The sequence below is a fragment of the Microcebus murinus genome, chromosome 2 (genome assembly GCF_040939455.1).
Source record: "Microcebus murinus isolate Inina chromosome 2, M.murinus_Inina_mat1.0, whole genome shotgun sequence".
Classification (NCBI taxonomy): domain Eukaryota; kingdom Metazoa; phylum Chordata; class Mammalia; order Primates; family Cheirogaleidae; genus Microcebus; species Microcebus murinus.
In genome coordinates, this window is record NC_134105.1 from 61,170,425 (window position 1) to 61,192,170 (window position 21,746).

General features: G+C 38.3%; 1 protein-coding gene across 2 annotated transcripts in view; it reads left to right on the top strand.

Moving 5' to 3' along the window:
* The first annotated feature begins 410 nt into the window (after nucleotides 1-410).
* AK5 (adenylate kinase 5) overlaps nucleotides 411-21,746 on the top strand; it is a 239,152-nt gene continuing 217,816 nt past the window's right edge. Inside the window, exons 1-5 of one of the 2 annotated variants that reach the window (XM_075999468.1) lie at nucleotides 411-807; nucleotides 5,120-5,306; nucleotides 11,508-11,603; nucleotides 14,478-14,647; nucleotides 14,748-14,861. In XM_075999468.1, coding sequence (XP_075855583.1) covers nucleotides 748-807; nucleotides 5,120-5,306; nucleotides 11,508-11,603; nucleotides 14,478-14,647; nucleotides 14,748-14,861 — 627 coding nt within the window. In that variant the 5' untranslated portion in view covers nucleotides 411-747. Of the gene's footprint in view, nucleotides 808-5,119; nucleotides 5,307-11,435; nucleotides 11,604-14,477; nucleotides 14,648-14,747; nucleotides 14,862-21,746 lie in introns of both variants that reach the window. The other variant, XM_012787619.3, reaches the window with a different exon arrangement.

Consider the following 21,746-nt stretch of genomic DNA (forward strand, 5'->3'; position numbering starts at 1 on the left):
CCCTAGCTCCCGATCATGCAAGATCAGTAACCTTAGAAACAAATGATAAATTCTGTGATTAATAGGTTTCTTCCAGGGAGCTCCTCGGGGGACTCGGGAGCTAATCGTGTGTGTGTGTGTGTGTGTGTGTGTACAAGGTCCCTAGAAGGGAAAAAGTCACAGGTTCCTAGAGACCCCGACCCTGCTCCCTGAGCCACCTGGTCTCGGGTCGCTGCGTCCCGGGGGCGGCGCGCGCAGGGAAACGCCGCGCTCCGGCGGCGATGCGGCACCAGGGGATTTGACTGCGACCCCCCGCGCGCTCCCGTCCCCACCCCCGCACCCCGCGCCCGCCCGCGCTGCGTGACTGGCCGCCGCTGCAGACCGGGCTCCGGGAGGCGCGGAGCGCAGAGCCAGAGAGGCGGGCGGGCGGGCTGCTGCCTGGCGTCCGCCGCGCCGTCCTCCCTCCCCCGCTCCGTCCGCCCCTCCCCTGGCGGCCGCACTGCCTGGGAGCCCGGGAAGCCTTGGCACCGCTGCTAGAGCCCGCAGCTCGGGCACCGGGACAGGCGCCGAAGCGGGGGCGGCGGGAGCACGGAGACCACAGCCCCCGGGAGAGGCGGAGGGGGGCCCCGGCCTGGGCGCAGAGAGCCGCGAGTGCGAGTGCTGGCGTGAGAGCCAGGGCTGCGCCCGTGCCCGGCGCGGACCCCGCCAGCCCCAGCTCCGCAGCCCGGAGCCTCCCTGCCTGTGCCCCAAGGCGCGCGCGGCACAGCCATGAACACCAACGATGCCAAGGAGTATCTGGCCCGGAGGGAAATCCCTCAGCTTTTCGAGGTAGGGGCCAGGGCCGGCAGAGGGGCGGGCGGATCCGGGCACGGCGTCTCCGCGGCTCGGGTGAGGCAGCCGCGCCCTGTCCCACCTTCCCCACGCGGGGCACGGAAGTGAAGGGGTTTGCAGAAGCTCACTCGCCCGCGCGCCTGAGGATGGTAGCCTTTCCCGCGGGTTGCCAGGGTCCCTGCCAGATGGCTGGTCTTAGAAGCCCGAATCTCACAGATCAAGTTTCAGTCTTCGAGGGGGTTCTGGAAGCAGCCTGCCCCAGCTCACCCCTCGGATGTGGACGCCCAGGTGGGCTTCAAACATTGGCCGGGCCTCCCTCTCTGGAGACGGGGGCCAAGCCAGGTGGCCACACTGTCGCCCAGCATGGAGCAAAGACTGAGGGGTCCAGGGCCCTAGCCCCCCTACGCGCGAGGGTCGGGACCCCTGCGGAGAAGGGGAGGTGTGGGCGAAAACAGCCCTAGCCAGGGACAGCTTGGAAGAGAAGGATGAAAATGCGAAAAACAAATCCCAACCCATCAAGTGCAGTGCTGCCTCCCCGGTGACAGGCACCCTGTGCTGCTCTGCGCTTTCGGTGAATGAACTCCTGAGCACGTTTTTCTGTCGCCTTAGGAAGGATGGTTCTCCCTCGCCTCTCCGGCCGCAGCTTTCGCCTGCGCTCTCCAACCCACCTAGAGACGGCGGGTTGGGGAGGGTGCGGCGAGGCAGGCGCAACTCCTGTTGCTCTGTCTTAAGACCACATCACAGCGTCGTCTGCACTAGGGGAGAAGGGGACACTGTGAGAATGTGAGAGAGGAGGCTTGAGGGATGAACTGAAAAAAAAAAAAAACCCTTAGTTAGTTCCAAGCCACAGCCGCTGTCTCAGGTCTTTTTGTTTCCTTTCCTTCTCTTGATATTTGAATTTAAAAACGTTCCTGAATCCTAAGTGCTTTTGCTTAGGTTTATTACAAAAAAAAAAAAAAAGAAAGAAAGAAAGAAAGAAAAGAAAAGAATGAAAGCAAGCCAAGCTTCATAGGGCGAGCACTGAAAAGGGAAATCCATTCACTGCAAAACTGCCACTCCTCCCCCATTTCTGAAAAATGACAACCTGGTAGAGTAAACGAAAGGTCGTGAGTTCTTTTACATGTTTGGGAGATTTGTTCTGTTAATATGAATTTAAAAACACAACTTGGAAAAATAATTTGCCCCAATTTCCTCAAACGACCTTAAAAATGGGCTGCCATAATTACAGATCTTCATTTTTTTCTGACTTATGTATGCCACTGTTTTCAGGTCATCTGAAGCCAAGATTTCCAGGTAAACCACCCAGTGAGATCAAACGTGGTGTGTGAAGCCCAAATCTAGCAAATGTGTTACTCCTGCGTGAAAATACACAAGTGCTGTTGCATAAGGACAGGTCTTAGAAGCGTGTGGGAATCTTGAGATTTTTTTGCTTTTTAATTGTCAAAAAGTAAACATGGAGATTAAGAGCTGAAGGTTTATCTCACAAATACTACTACTGAGCTCAATTTCATTTCTACACTTCTAAAAGAGTAATTTAAAATGTCTGTAAGAGGGCCACCTGATTGCAAAATGCTACTTATTAGTGAGTCTTAAAAAAAAATTAAATGTGGATATTGTTTTTCCTCCTTGATAGAAGGTAGCCACAAAGAATTTTGATAGTTTGTTCATGAAAATCTACACTGTGCAAATAAGTGATAGCAGGTGTTTTTGTTCAGGTTTTATGCTTTTTGTTGACTTTTCTGCATTTGAATGGGAAATTTTTAAAACAGTGCACACCCAGAAAAGGAAGTCAACTTGCTCAGGTGAAATACAGTATTACGGTGTACTTAGATTCGATCCTGAATGACGGGGAAGATGGAAGAAGACTGCTGGCCTTCAGAAGGTCTGTCTTCCACTAAGACGAATCTGTTGTACACTGTACAGGAAGGAAGCAAAACCTGGCAGTTCTCCATGTGATGAGTATAGACTATAAAACTAAATACTTTAGGTTTCTAAAGTGGATTTTCTCCATCAAAATCACAATATTTTAGGTATACAAAATTTAGCAATTAGGTATCCATCAAACTCCAAAACATTGGATTGGTCCCAGCCATGGTTATTAGACACCATTATAGACCCATTCACTGATTACTGAATCTACATATTGTCAAACAAGTAGATATATCTAAATGATCTTTTCAATTTCTTTCTGATTTGAGAGATCCTGTAGGCTAAATGGAATACGAGCGATCTCTGGTAGGTTTATGTTTGAAATGTGTTTCTGTTTTTAGATTAAATTTTCTTCTAAAAAAAAAACACAAAAACTTTCTCCTGGTTTGTCATGAGTTTTTATTTCTAGCTAACCTTATGTTTATATTGATTTTGTACCTTAGAGTAGAGATTTGGCAATTAATTTGAATATCATGGAAAGTCAAGTTAAATTATTCAAATTCTCAAAGGATTAACTCAGAGATTGAGTAATAATGTCTTCTGGGTTGTCTTCAATCCCTGGTGATGGCTGGCTTTTAGAAGAAAGGATTTAAATTATCCAAGAAGGAATAGAACTCATTGTCCACTTTTAAAATCAATGCCCTTTGGTAATCAGTTTTGTTTAGGGAGACTGGAAATGTATATTTTCCAGTCAGAAAAGATTCATTAAGTGTTTTCACCCATTTTAGGCAATAGTAGGGATTAAAAAAAAGTAAAAGACCTAAGCTTGAGTAATTCATATTGTAGTTGGAGTATGCATAGGGCACAGAGAATCTAGTATTTTCTTTTACCCTTTATCATATTTTTACAAGATGTACAGAGAGGAATATGTAGGTTTTGGAATCAGAAACATTGAGTTGGAATCCTGGTCATAGGAGTTTCTAGCTGAGTAACCTTGAGCAAGTCACTAACATCTCTGACCCATGATTTCCTAATGAGTAAAATGGAATAATAATGTCACACAGGGCTGAGAGTATGTTGGGTAGGCTAATGCAGATATGACACAGAGTCTTTATGTATCAAAAAAGCTAACAATGGCTCAGTGTATAGGAGGAATGTGAGAAGCTAAACTGCAGTGTGTGTGTACATAGCACAGATTTTGACGCACAAATGGGATTGGGTGCCTGAGTTAGTCTCTCTCTGCAATTGGACTTGTCCTATGGAGTTACCCATTCTGTTTGGGATTTCAGAAAACAAATGTACTTAGTAAGAATTGCCTACCATTCTGGGCAAATTACACAAGAATAATTTAAATATAAAATACTATATTTAGGAAACATATCAGCCTTTCAAAGGGTGTTTTGTATGTTAATAATAATGTATATTGGTGATAATAATCCTTTATGCTTTTTCCACGAAATACTGTAAAGGAAAATATTTTGCACATCAGGCCAGTTCCCAGGAGTCAACATTTCCAAACTTGTAGCATTTTTAGAATCTAGTACATGTGACACATTGGACACCATGAACAGAAAATGTAATAGCAAAATCGTGCTTTTCGCCGCCTCTGGCACCTCAGTGGATATTGTAGTGCCTTACTGTGTATAAAATAGCAATTTTTTAGTGTCAGACTTCAATGTTTTTGAGTCTGTCTCAGGCTTGAATTTTGAGGGATTTTTTTTCCTAATCAGAAAACAGTTTAATATGCACCTACCATATGCCAGGGAAAGTGTCAATTGCTGGGATTGAAAAATAAGTGAGATATGCTCTGTGTTTTTGAAGAGTTTATAGTTTACAAAAGGAGACCAACACCTAAACCAAGGGTTTCAGAATAAATAACAAGTGTGATATTCCATGCTGGTACCATGGGAACACAGAAACACAGAAGGGGGAGTCCAAGGCCAACCTAGCAATTCGAGAGATACTTCCTGATAATAATAACTAAAACCACCAACATTTATTGCATCCTTACTACATGGTAAGCACTTAATATACACTGTGCCAATACTAATTTTTTAATTCTTAAAAAACCCTATGAGGTATTTATTATTGCCCCCATTTTATGGAAGAAACTGAGGCTTGGAGACTTTAAGACTGGGAAGGAGTAAGATAAATAACGACAGGGCATTTTTCACATGCTGTACTTTATCTCACTGTGATAAGGATTTTCTGTTTTAAACTAGTCTGGATTGCTTAAAAGGCAGAGAATGCAGAGCTGAAAACTAATTCATCAGGAACTTAAGGGATTATCTTAATTATTCAAATCATAATTTTGACTCTAATTGTTTATTAAAAGACAACTGCAAAGGACAGAACAACTCAGAATGCAAATATGGGACATAACACTATTTTAACAAAGGTTTTTCAAAAACGTATTTGTATCTATTTTGTTTTACTTCAGAGCCTTTTGAATGGACTGATGTGCTCTAAGCCGGAAGACCCAGTAGAGTACTTGGAAAGTTGTTTACAGAAAGTAAAGGAACTAGGTGGCTGTGACAAGGTGAAATGGGATACATTTGTCAGCCAGGAGAAGAAGACCTTACCTCCTCTGAACGGAGGACAGCCACGGAGATCCTTCCTAAGAAATGGTAATGTGTATGTGAATAATAGACAGTTTTACAGTTATAGCAATTCTCTGTAAAACATATATAGACTTTAGGCAGTGATTTAATTTATTGAGTTTACAAATGCCTGGAAGAATATGAGTCCCTGGAACATGATTAATCCCTCTGTGCTACTAATTCTAATCACCTCCATCATAAGACAACCAAAATTACATACCATTGTCCAGCAGTTCACTAACAGGTGAATGAAATTTTACATTACTTCATTATTTGGCAAAATAAACGACATTAGCAAACCACGAGTTTTTCTTAAAATTGCAAATAAGACTTTTCCAAATAAATGAGTAGAAAACAAGGTAAAAATTGGTAGTTATTACATAACAATTCAACATTTTACATTAGCTGGAAAGAGATTTGGCTTATTAACATGCTGCCAAGTTCAGAGTTCATATTAATGCCTCTGCATAAATCCATGTAAAGTTAATACTAGTTAATTCAATACAAATGTATTAAGCAGCTATTGAATGCAATGTTTAGATTAGGCATTTGGGTGCTATAAAAGAAGTAGAAGAAGTAAACTTGTTTAAATTTTAGGAGTTTAGAACTAAAACTGGAGTTCATTAGAGAAGATTTGTGGTGCTCTGATCTCTTTCTGAAATATGTGCTTATCAAAATTAGGGGTTCAACATCAGCCAAGCAGCCTTTGAGGCTCTAGAGGAAGTTGAGAAGTATAATAGTATGTGCAAAATGGAATCAGTTCCAATCAGGGAGAACTAAGTTAATTCTTTTCTAAGAATTTCTAAAATTCTTTTGTAAAATATCATGATCCCGTGGACAAGATCACTGTATTTTCAAAACTTAAACCATTCTCCAAAACCGTACTACATAAAGTTATGCTGTACAGACAGAATTTGAAGTGGCAACAATTCTACTTGTAATGAATATAAGCAGGAAACAAATCTTAATTTGTTTAACCTTTTTCAGTCGTGATCCACTTAGATTTTATTGGAATACAGTATGGGTAAAAGTCATAATGAGCTAATTTTCAAGAAACACAAGCAAAAGAGTAATGGCAGAAATAACATTTCCCCAGAAATATCTCCAAAGAGGAGAAGAGTCCCTGTTTGTGCAGGAGTCAATACTAGATGATTTGGATTCGAGTATTCAGATGTTTTGCTGATGTGACACCTCCCACCAACCAAATTTCCCAGTGCTGCTGAGAAGCAACCAAGATATCTGAAACTGCTACTTAAAACTAATTTCAGGAACTTTCAAATGTTATAACAGACGTAAAAACAAATAAATAATTAGAAATACTTGGTACAACCATAAGGTAATAAGATTAGCATTCCATGTTTTAGAGAGCTGTTAATCTCATTACTGTATAAGGTCTCTCACCCCTATCCATCTCACATAGATAGATGGTAAACATCACTCAGTACAAAATAAAGCCATGTGTTTACATTCTGTGGTAAGTCCTAAGGTTAAAGTTGTATCTTCCTATGCTCACTAAATTGAATTTGCACCCAATATTTTGATTTGACCCTTAGAACCATTCCAGTGCTAAAGATATTATATTCTTCGCATGCAGTCTACTCATAGACATGGTTTCTGGTTGATAACAGAGCAGAGACCCAAGCTGTGAAGTTTACTGTTTGTAAATCAGTGAGGTTCCTGGTTCACTTAGAACAGCCTCGGATATGCAGCGTAGCGAGTGCGCTGAATTGGAATGTAGGGCTCCAATTCAAACTGTGTAGACACAGCTTAGACTTGGCACCTCTGTGGGCTGCAGGTACTCTTGTGAGTCACCAGAGTACCTTAAGCCAGTTGCTACTGAAGCACATACCTTAGCACTGCTTTGGTGCACGAAATGATATTTTGGTGGGTTTGAGTAATTCATACACATTCCCAAAATGGCTAACTTACTTCCCAGGTGTTTCATACTGTTAGAATCTAGCTCAGTGTTAAATACATACTCCATGCCCTGTTAGATCAAGAGAGAGAAATATGGGGACTGCTTTCTAAACCTTAAAGCACTAATAAACCTCAGATATTACTGGATTTAGTCCAAGATATTTTTATACTTTTTAAATTAAATCTGAGAGGTTATAACATTCAATTAGTTGAAAGTTGATCTCAGACTCGGTATAAAAGTGACTGCAACAAAATGAAATCTGGATGCCTCTATTGATACTGTTACTTAGCTTGATTACACATAGAAGCTATGCAGGTTTAGTGTTAATAGAGAATGGTGAGGACTGTGGCCAAACTAGAGAGCAGAACTAGAGAGAACTGTCATCGTCTAAAGTCAGTCAAGTATAAATTTTAAAGTGTCAAGCTGAATAACACACATCTATGGGCTATATTGGGTCCACAAATGACTAATTAGGAACTCTGGATCTAGCAGGAAAAGCTAAAACAAGAATGGAAAATGTAGGCATAACTTTCATTAAAATAAAATTGCTTGTTAATTTTAGGTTCTCTATACCTACTAATACTTTACAAGAATTCCCACCTAGAGATCTTTTAATTTCCATGTACTATGGTGACAATAATGTTGTATCCCATTGTCTAGCATCTGGAAGATATGCTAAAAGATGGAACATGGTTTCTAAATTGATTTGTCCTGTAATAATAAAATTCTGTTTATGAGACATGCTTTACTCATTTGTATTTTGTAGGTTTTAGCTGTAATGTGTGAAATAGTTTATTAACAAAATTGCTAACTACCCAGCAACTTAAAACATAGTGATTATTTCTAGAAATAAAATTATCTGTGTATTTTTTGCAAAAATATTGACATAACTGTGCTAATATTTTATTATAATGAAAAATTAGTCTATGAAATAAAACAGTTTCATCATCTAATCAAATTACTTTCCTAAGTTAAAATGTGATAAAGCAAGGATAAATTATTGGCTGATAGTCTTTAAAGCATTAGACATGAGAGGAGCATCTTTTTCTTCCTACCATATGCATACAGTTCAACAAATTATCTGTGAATAAGAGTTCTAGTCCCATAGCTCCAAACATCCATAGAGCTTCTTTTCTGGAATCGCTCATTGTTATTTTATACTCAACATGTCCAAAACAAAATACATTATGTTTGCTTCAAAACCAGCCCTTTCTTCTCCTTTTCCTGTTTCCAAGAAGTCAGTCGGTGAGTCAGTTGGGCAATAAAATAACCACTTATTAAGTAGTTCTATGTGCCAGACATTCTTTTAGGACCAAGGATGCAGTCACTGAGAAAGAACAGACGTGGCACCTTTTCTCAGGGAGCTTACAGACTAGCAATGAAGTCAGGCATTAAGAAATATAATTAGGAGCACATTGAGTGCAATAGGAACTAACCATACTGACAAGGGGTTGGATCCAACCTAGGCTGTGGTTCAAGGTCGGCTTCCTGGGTGAAGTGATATGCTGATACTTGGAGACCCAAAGGTGAGGCTGTCTTAGCTACACAAGGGTGGAGGTGATTGAGAGTGTACCAGGGAATAGATAACAGAAGTTCCTGAGGTAGAGAAAGAGGCTGTGATGTGGTCAGGAATGAGAGAAGCCCAGGATTTCTGGAGCAGAAAATAGACTGCAGAAAAATATAGGAAATGCAGTGTGTTCCTTATCCTTTTAGACTTGAAACCTGGACATTGTTTTTGAACTGTCACCTCCTTTCATTTCTCATATTCCAACTCTAATCATAACCTTTACATCCAGCCATTCGTTTTCATTTCCCCAACTACCACTCTAGCCTAAGCCCTCATTTCTTGTCTGTGGATTACTTTAACCACCACCTAGCTGCTACTCTCTCTGCTCCTAATCTTTCCCTACTCCAATCCATTCTAACTACCACCAGATTAATTTTCCTAGAAAATATATTTCATTATGTCACTTCTCTATGCACCACCCATCAAACCTCCACTGGCCTTCCACCAGATTAAACCTCTTGTCCTGGTTTTTAAGACCCTCCACATTGTGGCCATGCTATACCTACCCATTTTATCTTCTGGGTTTTCTCTATGGGAAACCGTTTATTTCCACAAAGTGTTGTCTGTCTTATTAGTACAACAAGTATTTATTGGACACTGTGTCAAGTATAGTTCTAGATTCCAGGGCTACAGAGTTCTAGAAGATAAATAATATCCCTGCTCTCATAGGACATACAATCTAATAGGAGAAGACAATGGATGGATGGATGGATGGATGGATGGATGGATGGATGAATGGATGGATGGGAGAATGAGAAAACTGTCAGAGGGTGAAGTGGTAGGTGCCATGCAGAGCATTGGAGTGGTGTCCTTGAGATTCACTGGGTGGCTATATTAGATTAGAAAGTCCTCTTACAGGAGATGACATTTAAACTGAAGTGTGAATGATAAGCAGCCAACCATGAGACAAGAAAGAGCATTTCAGGCAGTAGATTGTGGAGATGAGTGGAAGCAGGCAGATCAGTAGACAGTAATAGTAGGCCAGGTAAAAGATGATGGTGGTAGGGAAAGAGTTGTGGTATTAGAAAATACGTGCATTTGGAATACATTTGTTTTGCAAATGAAGACTATGGGAGTAGATATGAAGAGAGAGGGAAGAAAGTAATCCAGGAGAATGCTTCAAGTTTTGCCTTGTGTTGGATGAAGTGATTAAATTTCAAGGCAGAGCAGGATACTGTTGTTGTTGATGCCTTGTATCCCTTCCCAGCTTTTTCTAAAGAATATCCACTATCATCTGCAGACTATTCTTTTCATAAAACTGAGTCCCAGTGGATCAGTGGCTTCAATTATCATATCAACAGAGCTTGAGAAGTTCTTACTGATCATACCTCTGGGAGGAGATGTGAGCCTTAAGCCATGCTAAGATACAGTAGTTCCTTCAGCAGAATCCCTGATGCAAGTCCAGGCAGCCTTCTATCTCCTTTGTGCAGGTGCTGTTTGGGTAGTTGGGGTTTCTGTGTGCCTCCGGGAACTCTGATACCTGGAGTGAGGAAGAGGGAGCCACAAACTATATATCAACAACTAGTTGAGACCCTCTGCTTGATTTAGACTTGCTAGCCCTGTCCTCTGGTCCTTTTGAATATGTCGTTTGTCTTTCTGATTTTGAGTCTTTGTGCTATTCCCTCCAACTGATATATACTTTCTACATTTCATCACCTGTGCTTGCCTTTCAAAGTTCAGGTCCTGCCTCTTTGGCAAGTACTTTCTTACCACTCTAGCCTAAATGGATCTACCCATTCATTGAATTACTGTGGTGTTTACCATGGAAGATATGCATTTTAGCACTTATCCTGACTGTTGTGCATATAGTTGTCAGACGTAAGCATATAAGTTCTAGTTTGCAGACACTGAACGGACTGGACTATATCTCATTCTTCTTCTGAATCACCCTCAACCCACTAAGGTGTCTTATATTTATAAATATTTATAATGACAATGGCAAATATTTGTTACCATTGTAGTTGTGCACTTAAATCTTCATATTTACATTTTTAAATCAAGTAGATTAAGGATAATAAATATATTGGGCAAGTAAAATTAAATGATGCTGAAAGATATTTCAGTTATAGAAATTGTTTGCACCATTATAGCTGACTTGTGACAGTACCCTAGGTTTTTGTTCATTATGCCACCAAACCATTCCACTGAGTTCCTAGGTCATAGTGTGTATCTGTATTGTTGAGTGAATGAAATGCATGATGCATAAGCACTGGCTGTATGGGCAGCTGCATAGGGTTGTGAAGGTTATGTACTACACAACTCCAGGTAGCACCATTTGTAGAGGCCAAGATGTGTACAACCTACCAAACAAGACTAGGCAGTATCTGAAGGTCCTTCTAGAGCAAAGGGTAGCAAAGTCCCATTAGCCAAATGCATCTCACTGCCTGTTTTTATAAATAAAGTTTTATTGGAACACAGGCACACTCATTTGTTTATGTTTTGACTATGGCTGCTTTCATGCTACCGTGGCTGAGTTGAGTATGAAACTGCATGGCTTTCAAAGGCCAAAATATTGACTCTGGCCCTTTAAGAAAAAGTTTGCTGACTTATTCCAGTTTAAAAAAAAAATCAAACCTATTTAGTTTTTAAATTTCTTTTACTAATTGGTTAAGTGTTAAGAGTGTTTTATAATGCTTTTTTTCCTTTTCAAAGTTATCTTACTCTTTTGCAGTAATGCCTGAAAATTCAAACTTTCCATATCGGCGATATGATCGGCTCCCTCCAATCCATCAATTCTCCATAGAAAGTGACACGGATCTTTCTGAGACTGCAGAGTTAATTGAGGAGTATGAGGTTTTTGATCCTACTAGACCTCGTCCAAAAATCATTCTTGTAATAGGTATGAAGATAGCAGAATTCTCATACTGTGGCTAACTTTGTTTATATATTTATATTTCAAAAAATGTCAATTATGTATATTTGAAAATGCTCAGTTGGATAATGACAAGCAATAGAAACAAAAGTTCAAGGGACAGTAAATGGAAATCTTTTTAGAATAATTTCAATAAAACAAATTGTTATATAATCTAATGGCTTTTGCATTTTTATAGATTGCCATTACAATGTCATACAAATTCTTTATAATGAATTGAAAGTAAGTAATCTCTTCAAGATTTATTGTCCTGTGGTTTTATTTATATAATCTTTAACATAGATAGCTGAGTCCATTAGAAGTTTTCTAAGAGCTGGGCACAGTAATAGTCTCAGCTACTCAGGAAGCAGAGGTGAGAGGATCCCTCAAGCCTAGGAGTTCAAGTCCAGCCTAAGCAACATAGCCAGAGCCTGTCTCTAAAGGAAAAAAAGGAATATTTTCCAAACATGATGTGATTTTTTCCCCCTTTAATTCAAAAAATTGAATTTTTACTTACTATTAACCTTAGAGGGAAAAAATAAATAATAACATATTGCTAAAGATTCATATACATGAATCTTCCTTACGACAAACTGGCACTTAAAATAAAAATCTAAGTTTCCATGTTTATTAGACAAGCAAATCTAATAGAATAGTGTTTTATGCTGAGTACACATCTGAGCATTAGCCAAAGTAATAATGATAATAGTTCATTTTAAAAATTGCTACTATGAATCTTATGTTGAATTATGGAAATGTCAGTTCCATGCTATTTTACAAGGCATAGGTATTGAAAATGTTTTCAATATTTTTGAAAAATGCATTTTGGGCACTCTTGCAAATTTTTTCTCAAAATATGTAAAAGTCAGGAAGAGACCTGTGAATGTGCAACATATGTTGTTATTGTCTCACTTACCAATTAGACTCAACTTTCACAGAGATGACCAAAAGCAAAAATCTTGCATGAATATGTTCAAAGCTATTCTAGCTAGTAACTATTAACAGAGTGCCAAATGTATACAGCCCTCATGCAGAGAAGTAGTGCTTCAAAGAACAGAAGATGATAGCAACTAGGAAAAAAGCATGCAAAGAAACATCAAGCTATAATAAGAATTTAAGTTCATCAGACTAAAAGGAGAGACATTTGTACATTTCAAAGTGAAACAAAAATGAGATTGCAAATATTTTTAGCCCTAAATTATTAAAAACAAACTTGCAAGAAGAGAGTTTAGAAATGAGCTTTCAAAGAATCAATATTCTTATGGCTTATGGTGGCCACTATTATGCCATAAATCTCTATTTTTGAAAGTGGAATACTGTTTTGTGTGTTTTGAATTTTTGAGTCTTTACCTAGAAGATAAGGAAATACTTTATTCAATGACAGAGCTACAGGTGAAGATATTATTAGAGGCATTATTTGGGATTGAGGATAAGAAATGACTCACATTGTATTAGTTGATCTTAGAATTCTGCTAACCAAATCTACCCACTCAGAACTCTGTACAAAAAACAAAACAAAAAGACTTTTCATTCTTTTTATTTATATTATTTGAGATAATATTTATTAAATAATTAGATATAAAATGACTTCATGCAAAAATCTTGATATTAGGGAAGGATCAACCCATTTTTCTTTTAATTTTTATTTTCAATATTGCTTAATAAATTATAGTTATGTTTCAGTGAATTTTACCAAAACATTTCACTGTTTATTAGACACTGATTTTTAAAAATGTGTTGACTTTGTTCAATAATTTACACTTAAGTACTTGGAAATATTTCTTTTTGATAATTGCCATCAAACAACTATAAAGTACACTGATTGCTATATGTCTTATTTAAAAATTTATTCTTACTCTAAATTCTAATTGAGATTGTTTAGAAATATAAATTAACTGAAAAATTAATATGACTTGGAAATGAAATCTGAGGCATACATGTTAATATTTTATGATTATTTTATTATTTATATTTTTAAAAAATAAGTGGCATTACCAATGATTAATGAGTTATGTTGCAAAATGTTGATTATTTCATACTAATGTATCACAAACTCAGAGTTATTCTATGAATTTTTCTACCTTAAGGATCTATTCCATTCACTCCACATAGTAATTACATAAAACCTTTGAATTCAAAGGAGATAAGGCAAGGATATGCATGAGCAAACAGATTTCAAAAACAATTTAAATAAACTGTGTCAATATTGGTGTGCCTTGGGTTTAAAAAATAATTGTTACATTTCACCAAATTATACATTAACTCTTTGTTGGCCTGGAACCCATTTCTGTTTTGATCATTGTCTTTTGAGTCTCAGGTTTTTCTTTAATTACAGAGGGAAAACTATTGGATTTTACATTTTAAAATAGTCAAGGTTTCCTTCAACTGCATTATTCAAACTTTTTTAAGTATTAAGAGAAAATGTTTCTTTTATCTAATACAGTTGGTCAAGACAGTCTAACCTTTCCTTGGCTAAGACTCTACTTGCTTTTCATTCAGAAGTAGCACTGAGAATGTCATAAATGGAACAGTTACCCACTCTGATACAGGTGGTCCAGAATCTGCTCTCAGATGAAGGAGGTAGTTGTCTAAGAGGAAGTTCCTAATAAAAAATAAATTAGCCAGATGTGATGATGCATGCCTGCAGTCCCAGCTGCTTAGGAGACTAAGGCAGAAGCATAGCTTGAGCCCAGGAGTTCAAGGCTGCGGTGGTGTGAACTATGATCACACCACTGCACTCCAGCCTGGGCAGCAAAGCGAGACCTTGTCTCTCTTAAAACAGAAAAAAAAAAAAAAAAAAAGAAAGAAAGAGAGTTCCTTATTGTATCATAAGGTCACAATTTTGCCTATTTTAAATAATAGGTGGTCCAGGAAGTGGAAAGGGTACTCAAAGTTTGAAAATTGCAGAACGTTATGGATTCCAATACATTTCGGTGGGAGAATTATTAAGAAAGAAGATCCATAGTGCCAGCAGCAATAGGAAATGGAGTCTTATTGCCAAGATAATTACAAATGGAGAATTGGCCCCACAGGTACTGCCATATGATTTGCTTCTATTCTGTAAAAATTTTTTATACAGGTTGTGAGTGTACTAAGTTTGACTGTCATTTTCATTCTTTTTCTTTATAAAAGGAAACAACAATTACAGAGATAAAACAAAAATTGATGCAAATACCTGATGAAGAGGGCATTGTTATTGATGGCTTTCCGAGAGATGTTGCCCAGGCTCTATCTTTTGAGGACCAAGTAAGAATGTCTCCTAATATTTTTAAATGACCTACTTTTTGCTTGAAACTGTAAGATTTAAAAAAAAAAAAGACAAGATTTCTTGAAAGATTTGCTATTTTTCTGAATGAATTCTGTTCTGAAAATGAGCAAATACATCAGTATGGGTTGGCAGAAGGTCATTTCCTTGGCAAATGCTTAAAAATTGAGGACAGTCTCTGCCAAAAGGAAAGGTAAAAACTAATAATAGAATGTATTGCTTTTATTAAAATATGCAAATCTCTCTAAAATTTATTTCAAAAAACTTTCCTAAGGTTTTTTTATCTTTAATTACTAAAAACAAGCCTATCTTGAATTACTAAAAACAGTGCTATAACCATGGATGTAAAACATCACCCTGTACTTAACATTCTGCAAATTAAGGAAGCCTTCTTCACTGGATTGTGAAATACCACACCACTTACCTAACCTATATTAAGACAGGGTTTGGTTGCCAAAATTTCCTCAAATTTGAGTTGACTATGCCCACTCAACACATCTGTTTTAAGGGGAAATAAATCAATTAAAATATTTTGTATATCTAATATTTTAAAGTCTTAGGCAACTGATTTTTCATTTATTATTTTTAATTACAAAATAATGTATGGTCATACATTATTGTGTGTATTAAGGTGTTAAGTCCTGCCATAAAAAGTAAAAGTTCATTAACACCCTCCTTCCATTCCACTTCCCCTTATTGCCTGAGAAATGGAAATACTGTTAAGTTTGTCATATATTCTTCTGGGCCTTTTCTGTACTTATACACACACACACACACACACACACACACACGTGTACATATGCTCATAGACAAATGCATTTTAAATTTTCATAGCTATTTCCAAACTATCCTTCAAAAAGACTTTTCCAAGTTATATTTTCATCAATATTGAATGAGAGTACATATTTCCCCAGATCCATTTCAACCAGATATAACTCATATTTAAAATTTTTGCCAGTTTGATAAGTATGAAATGGTTTGTTTTTTTAGGTTTACATTTCTTGGATTACTATTATGGTTGAGTGTATTTTCATATATTCATTGATCATTTGTATTTCTCCCTATGTGAATTGCGTGTTCTCCTTCACTCATTTTTCTACAGAGTTGTCATTTTCTTATTTATTTGAAGTCTTTTTTTAACGTTTTGCAGATATTGTATCACACAGGATTAGGTCAAATAAGATGTACGTTTATGTCTCACATAAAAGAGGCCTGGTGTTAAGCAGATCAAGGAAAGAGGTAGCTTTACAAGGCATCTCTTTGAATATTCCAATTAACTGTTTTGGAACACCTATTGTGCTGGAATGTCTTTCTCCCCTGCTAAGGTTTCCCCTCCCACCCTAAATCCAGAATGTATGATACTCAGTTAGTTTAAGGGCTTGGTTCTAATTGATATGGCCTTGAAGAGAGAAAAACTGGAAAAATCTGATCAAGTTTTTGATGTTGCTGCCGCATGTATTGTTGAAAATGAGTGCTGTGGCAGCCATTCTGTGTGATTCTTGGCATTGCCACCCAAACCTGGTCCACCCTATGTATTAGATGAGTTGCACTTGGTATAAGCAGATGAAGCTACCTGATTGTTTCTCTGTTGCTTTTTAAACATGCTATCTTGAGTATTTCCCTTTTTCCTTGGATGATAATTCGGGCAGATCCCTTGTTTTTTCTGGTCACTTAAAAAACATTAACATATAGTCTTGTTTTCAGTTATCTAAAGTGAAACTTTAATTTTCATCCAATATAACAACTCTGCTGTCCCCAGTTTGTGCCTGGTTCAGGCTCAGAAATCTAAACTGGTGTCTCGGAATCTTGAAATCTTAATCATGTGACTTGCATTGGAATTGGGGAAGAGGGCAGGGCAGGAAAAGCACAACTCTTCAGTAACTCTCTCTGAGTACCTGATCAATCTCTGTGTTCTCTTACATAGCCTAGACATGGATCACAATACTGGTTTGGGGATATCTGTTAGCAAATTTATAAGATGATCTCTCTGTAGAATGTGCAGTCACTTGCATTCATTGTTTTCAACCACACTTCTGAGGCTGAAAAATTCCGATTTAACATCTTCTCAGATTGGCATTATGGCAGCCTGGAGGTTCTTGGGCACAGTACTGACGTGCCTGAGGTCGCTGCCACCCTTGCTGATCCTGCAGGAGTTCAGCACGTGCAGAGGCAAAGCTGAAGTGTTTATGTAAAGCAATGTCAGGGTCTGCCCTGATTATACCACACTCTGGGAGGCTTAGGCTTCTGTGATGTCTTTTTTTCTGCTATCATTTCTGACATCAAACGTGTGGAATTTTTCACACCAATTCTCCAATCCTCCAGCACCAATTGAATGCCTAAGAATTCAGTTCAACTTGAACACTAACTGTCCAGAATTAGAGCAGGCCCCACACGTTAAGCGCTCAGTCCCACAAGATTGTACCCATTTCAGACATGAGTTGCAAGTCTTAGCAATCACCTGTGTTATATATTGGGGGTGCCCAGAATGCATCCTCTAGGTTGGATAATTCACTTGAATGACTCACAGAACTCAGGAAAACACTTTACTTACATTTACTGGTTTATTATAAAGAGTACAACTAAATAGATATTTTTATTATACTATAGCTCTTTAAGGTTTTGCATTAACTCAGCTTTTTCTATTGCAAATGTGGGCACATATACACACACATGCAGACATTTCACCCAAGATTTCTTCACAGGTCCAGGGCGTAAGAAGAGATGGTGGATATCTGATGTCAGCCATATACAGGTGATGGCGAGACCATTGTAACAAAAGACCTAACACTTAGTGGCTCATAGGATAAGGAGGTATATTTTATCTCTTAGAGAATAGTCTCCTTGTGAATAGTCCAGATTGGCTGGCCAGCTTTTCTCCTTGAGGTCATTTAGGGACCATGGTTCCTTCCTTCCAAGTTGTTGTTCTGCCATCTCCTGGGACAGCTGTCATCAGCTCCGTGGTTGTAGCAGGTTGCCACCACAGATGGGTTCCAGCTGGCATGTAAGGGGAAGAGAACGTGAAGGTCTGAAGTCCCAGATCGAGAAGTTACATCCGGCACTTCTGTTCCCATGGCATTTCTGAGAATTTAGTCTTATTGTAATTGTGAGGAAGGCTGGAAAATATATCCAGCTGGGCTTCCAGGTGCCTGGCTACGATTTTATTACTGTGGAAAATTGGGAGAACTGACAATTTGCCCCTCTGGCCATGCAGAGCCTACCTGCTCCCTTCTTCCCCCACATGGAGTGTACTCACTCTCTCTCTAGGAAGACAGTTCAGAGTCCCACCATCTAGTCCAAAAGTCGAGAATCTCTACTTGATGTATAGTTTTCTTCATCAGGTCCAGATGTGATTCTTCAATGCTCGCCAGCTGTAAACTAAACTTCAAGTTATCTTCCCTCTCTGCCACCAATAAACAATGGAAAAGCAAGACCAGGACAAGTAAAATAAAAGCTCCTATTCATAAAAGGGAAGTTTGGGAATATATGCAGTGGTCACTGAACCATAGCAAGTAGCAAATCCTGTTCAGGAATTGCAAAGCGTCCTTGCCTTGGCAGTGGAGTGATTGCATGTTTAGCCCACTGGCAACTCCTGGCTCTGCTATCTTGGAGCAACTCTTTGTTCTCTTCTGGAGCCCTGACCCTCTGAATTCTTCCTTGTCTATTACTCCTACATGGCCCCTCAAAGTAGTGTGATGGAGACTGTGCCCTCCTGGGGACTTATTTTAAGTTTGAAAAAAGCATGTGACTTTTCTGGCTAGGTTTACGTTTACTTTGATAAAACCATCCCCCCTCCCCACCTCAAATTTAGTAGGATTCCTCTCTTTTTGCTTCCAGTTAGTACCTGTAACTATCAGAGTTCTTTTACAGATATCATTATTAAGCTATTTTATTTCTTTGTTTTCTCATTTAATAACAATTACTTTGAGGCCATCTAAAACAGCAGGTTTGGGTAGAAAGACAACATCCTAAGTCTGGGTTTTGCTTCAGGGCTGGGTGTCTTTTTGGTGGTGGTGGTGTTGGGTTAATGGGGCCCTTTTTGCAACAACTGCTTAACTCTTGTGGTTTGGAGGTATAGAATTAGTTGGCTTTTTCTACCTTGTGAGATCTTAAATTACTGGATATTTTATTTTATATCTGCTCACAAATTGCTCAATTCTTTCTTGAATGTATTTCTTATAATATGTTGCTATATACAGCAAAGAACAGTAAATAATATACTGACATTCTAGCCTTTTCTAGCTATTTCTTCTTAAGCTTGAAACATGGCCTGCCTTTCCAGTTATCACAGTAATAGTGGTGCCAAATATTTTGCAGTGGCATAACAAGGGCCATCAACTTTTCAGCCTAAAATATCTGTGCCCTTACCAAGCAAACCAATGCCACATATTTTAGTCTTTTGATATAGTAACATCCTACTTAAATGGCTGTTGTCTGTATTGTTTAGAGTAAATTCAAGGTACTAGAATAAAAAAACACAGTGATGCAGTGACATAACACAGAAACCTATTTCTCTTGTTTATAATGGTTAGCTTCACTGTGAATGAGAGCAGGGCAGTTTCAGTCCTCACATTCATTCAGAGATGCAGGTTTTTTCCAAGTAATTGTCCCTTCAACCCTAGGGCAAGAGTTCTCAAATTTTTGGTCATAGAACCTTTTTACACTTTTAAAAATTATGAAGGACCTTTAAAAGCTTTCATTTACATGGGCTACATCTATAGCTATTCATCATATGAGAAATTAAAACAGAAATTGAGTAATGTTTATTAAGTCATTTAACAGTAACGATAAATCCATACAAGTTTACCTAAATAACAAACTTTTATGAAAAGTAATCATCTTTTCCAAACCTTAATAAAAAAGTGATGAGAGAGACATTGCTTTACATATTTGCAGATTTCTTTAACTTCTAGCTAAAAGGAGAGAGCTGAATTCTCGTACTCAGTTTTGTGTTCAGACTTCTGTGATATTACGCTTCACGTAGCCACTGCACAGCTCCACCGTACCTTTGTGAGAGAATCAGAGGGGGGAAGGCACATGTTTAATGTCCCTAGTATTAGTATGAAAATAGTTTTTACCTGTGGCCTTCTGGAAAGGGTCTTGGTGATCCCCATGTGTCTCAAGAGCACGCAGGGAGAACCTCTGCCCTAGGACATTGTTGACATCTGCATGGTGAAAGCTAGGTTCCTGCCAGGCCCAGGTTCCAGCTGGTTGGAAGGGAGAAGAGAGTGCAGAGGATACGTGCTCAGTTTCTTAAGCCCTAGACCTCGAGGCAACACACATCACTTCTCACACTCCATCGGTGACAACTTAAGTCACAGGGATACATCTCAGCTATGAGGGAGGTTGGGAAATGTAGTGATGCAGTCAGTCATGGGTCTGTCTACAGAAGCATCATTATGGAAGAAAAGGAAAACAGATTTTGATAAAACAAGCAGCAGTTTCTACCACAAGCTACATGCTGTGCATAACTCCATCTTTCCTGTGCACCCCTACTTCTCAGCCCAAGAGCTGAGCTCTCCAAGTCCCAGGCCTGTCATTTCAAGGGGTTGGGGAGACAGGGAAATAAGACTGTCCTTGTAACCATAGTACAGCCCTGGTTGTACTCCTTGGGTTTGTATAGTAGTTCCTTCCTATCTGAAATATATCTTTTTCTCACCTTTGAGGGCCTGATCGATGAAAAGAAAAAACAGACTAGTAAGAGGAAAGGAATCAAAGTGGGCAAGTGTGGGAAATCTAAGATCTTTTCACCACCAACTGAACAGACTGCATAGCCAAGATTTTACTAGTTAGCCCAGACTCCACAGTGAAAACCTAAACAAAGTGTTTTTTAAAAGGTGCAGAATTTCATATTTCCTGGAATGGGAGGGTGGGAAAAAGCTAGATTTCCATAGTGAGGATTTATGAACCAAACAAACAGCAAAGCTGAAATCAGTAAGAACTCTATGGTGCTATTATTGAAAATGAAGGAGGGAAGTCTACACCAAATCTGTTAAAAAAAAAAAAAAAGGCACAAACTGACAGTAATTAACAAGATATTCAACTGTCTGGTCCCAAGTAATTTTCCAGTTTTATATGTCTATCTGCACATTCAACTTTCTATTTTTCACAGTGGCCTGCACCTGCTATTTCCTCAGCACTATTTATATCATTCCATAACTTGCTTTTTTCACTGTGCATTCTGTTTTTGAGCTTTATCTGTGTCGATACATATGGACACAGCTCATCCTTATAACCATTTCATAATATTACATTCTAACAATATGTCATATTTTATTAGTGGACATTCAAGTTACTTTAAAATTTTGGCTGTTACCAGCAATGCTGTGATCGACATCCTTGGACGCATCTCTGTTTGCATATGTCAAAGAGATCTCTAAGGAATATTTCTGGAAATGAATTTTTTAAGAAAAACTCTATTCTAAAAAATATATATGCAACATACATGAATATATGTATAGTTTTAAATCTATATTTTAGATTTTGATATTAAAAGTGGTTTTGTAAATTTATGATTACTTTTTTCCTATTTTCCCACATCTCATCAATGCTTACCTTTTCATTTTAGGCTATCTGATGGACTAGAAATGTTTTTGTATTGCTGTTTTAATTTGCATTCTCCTAATTACTAGTGAGATGAAACATTTAAAAAATGTGTTTATTGGCCATTTTTATTTCCTCTTTTGAGAATTGCTAAAATGCCTCCACCTTTTCTTTATTAGATTGTTTGAGGTTTTTTAAATTGATTTGGGCACTTTAGATACAAATCCTTTGCTGTGTGTCTCATAATATTTTCTTCCATTTATATCTTTCCTCAACTATGTTTAAGATATATTTTTCCCTACAGAAATTATAAATTTAGATGTGGT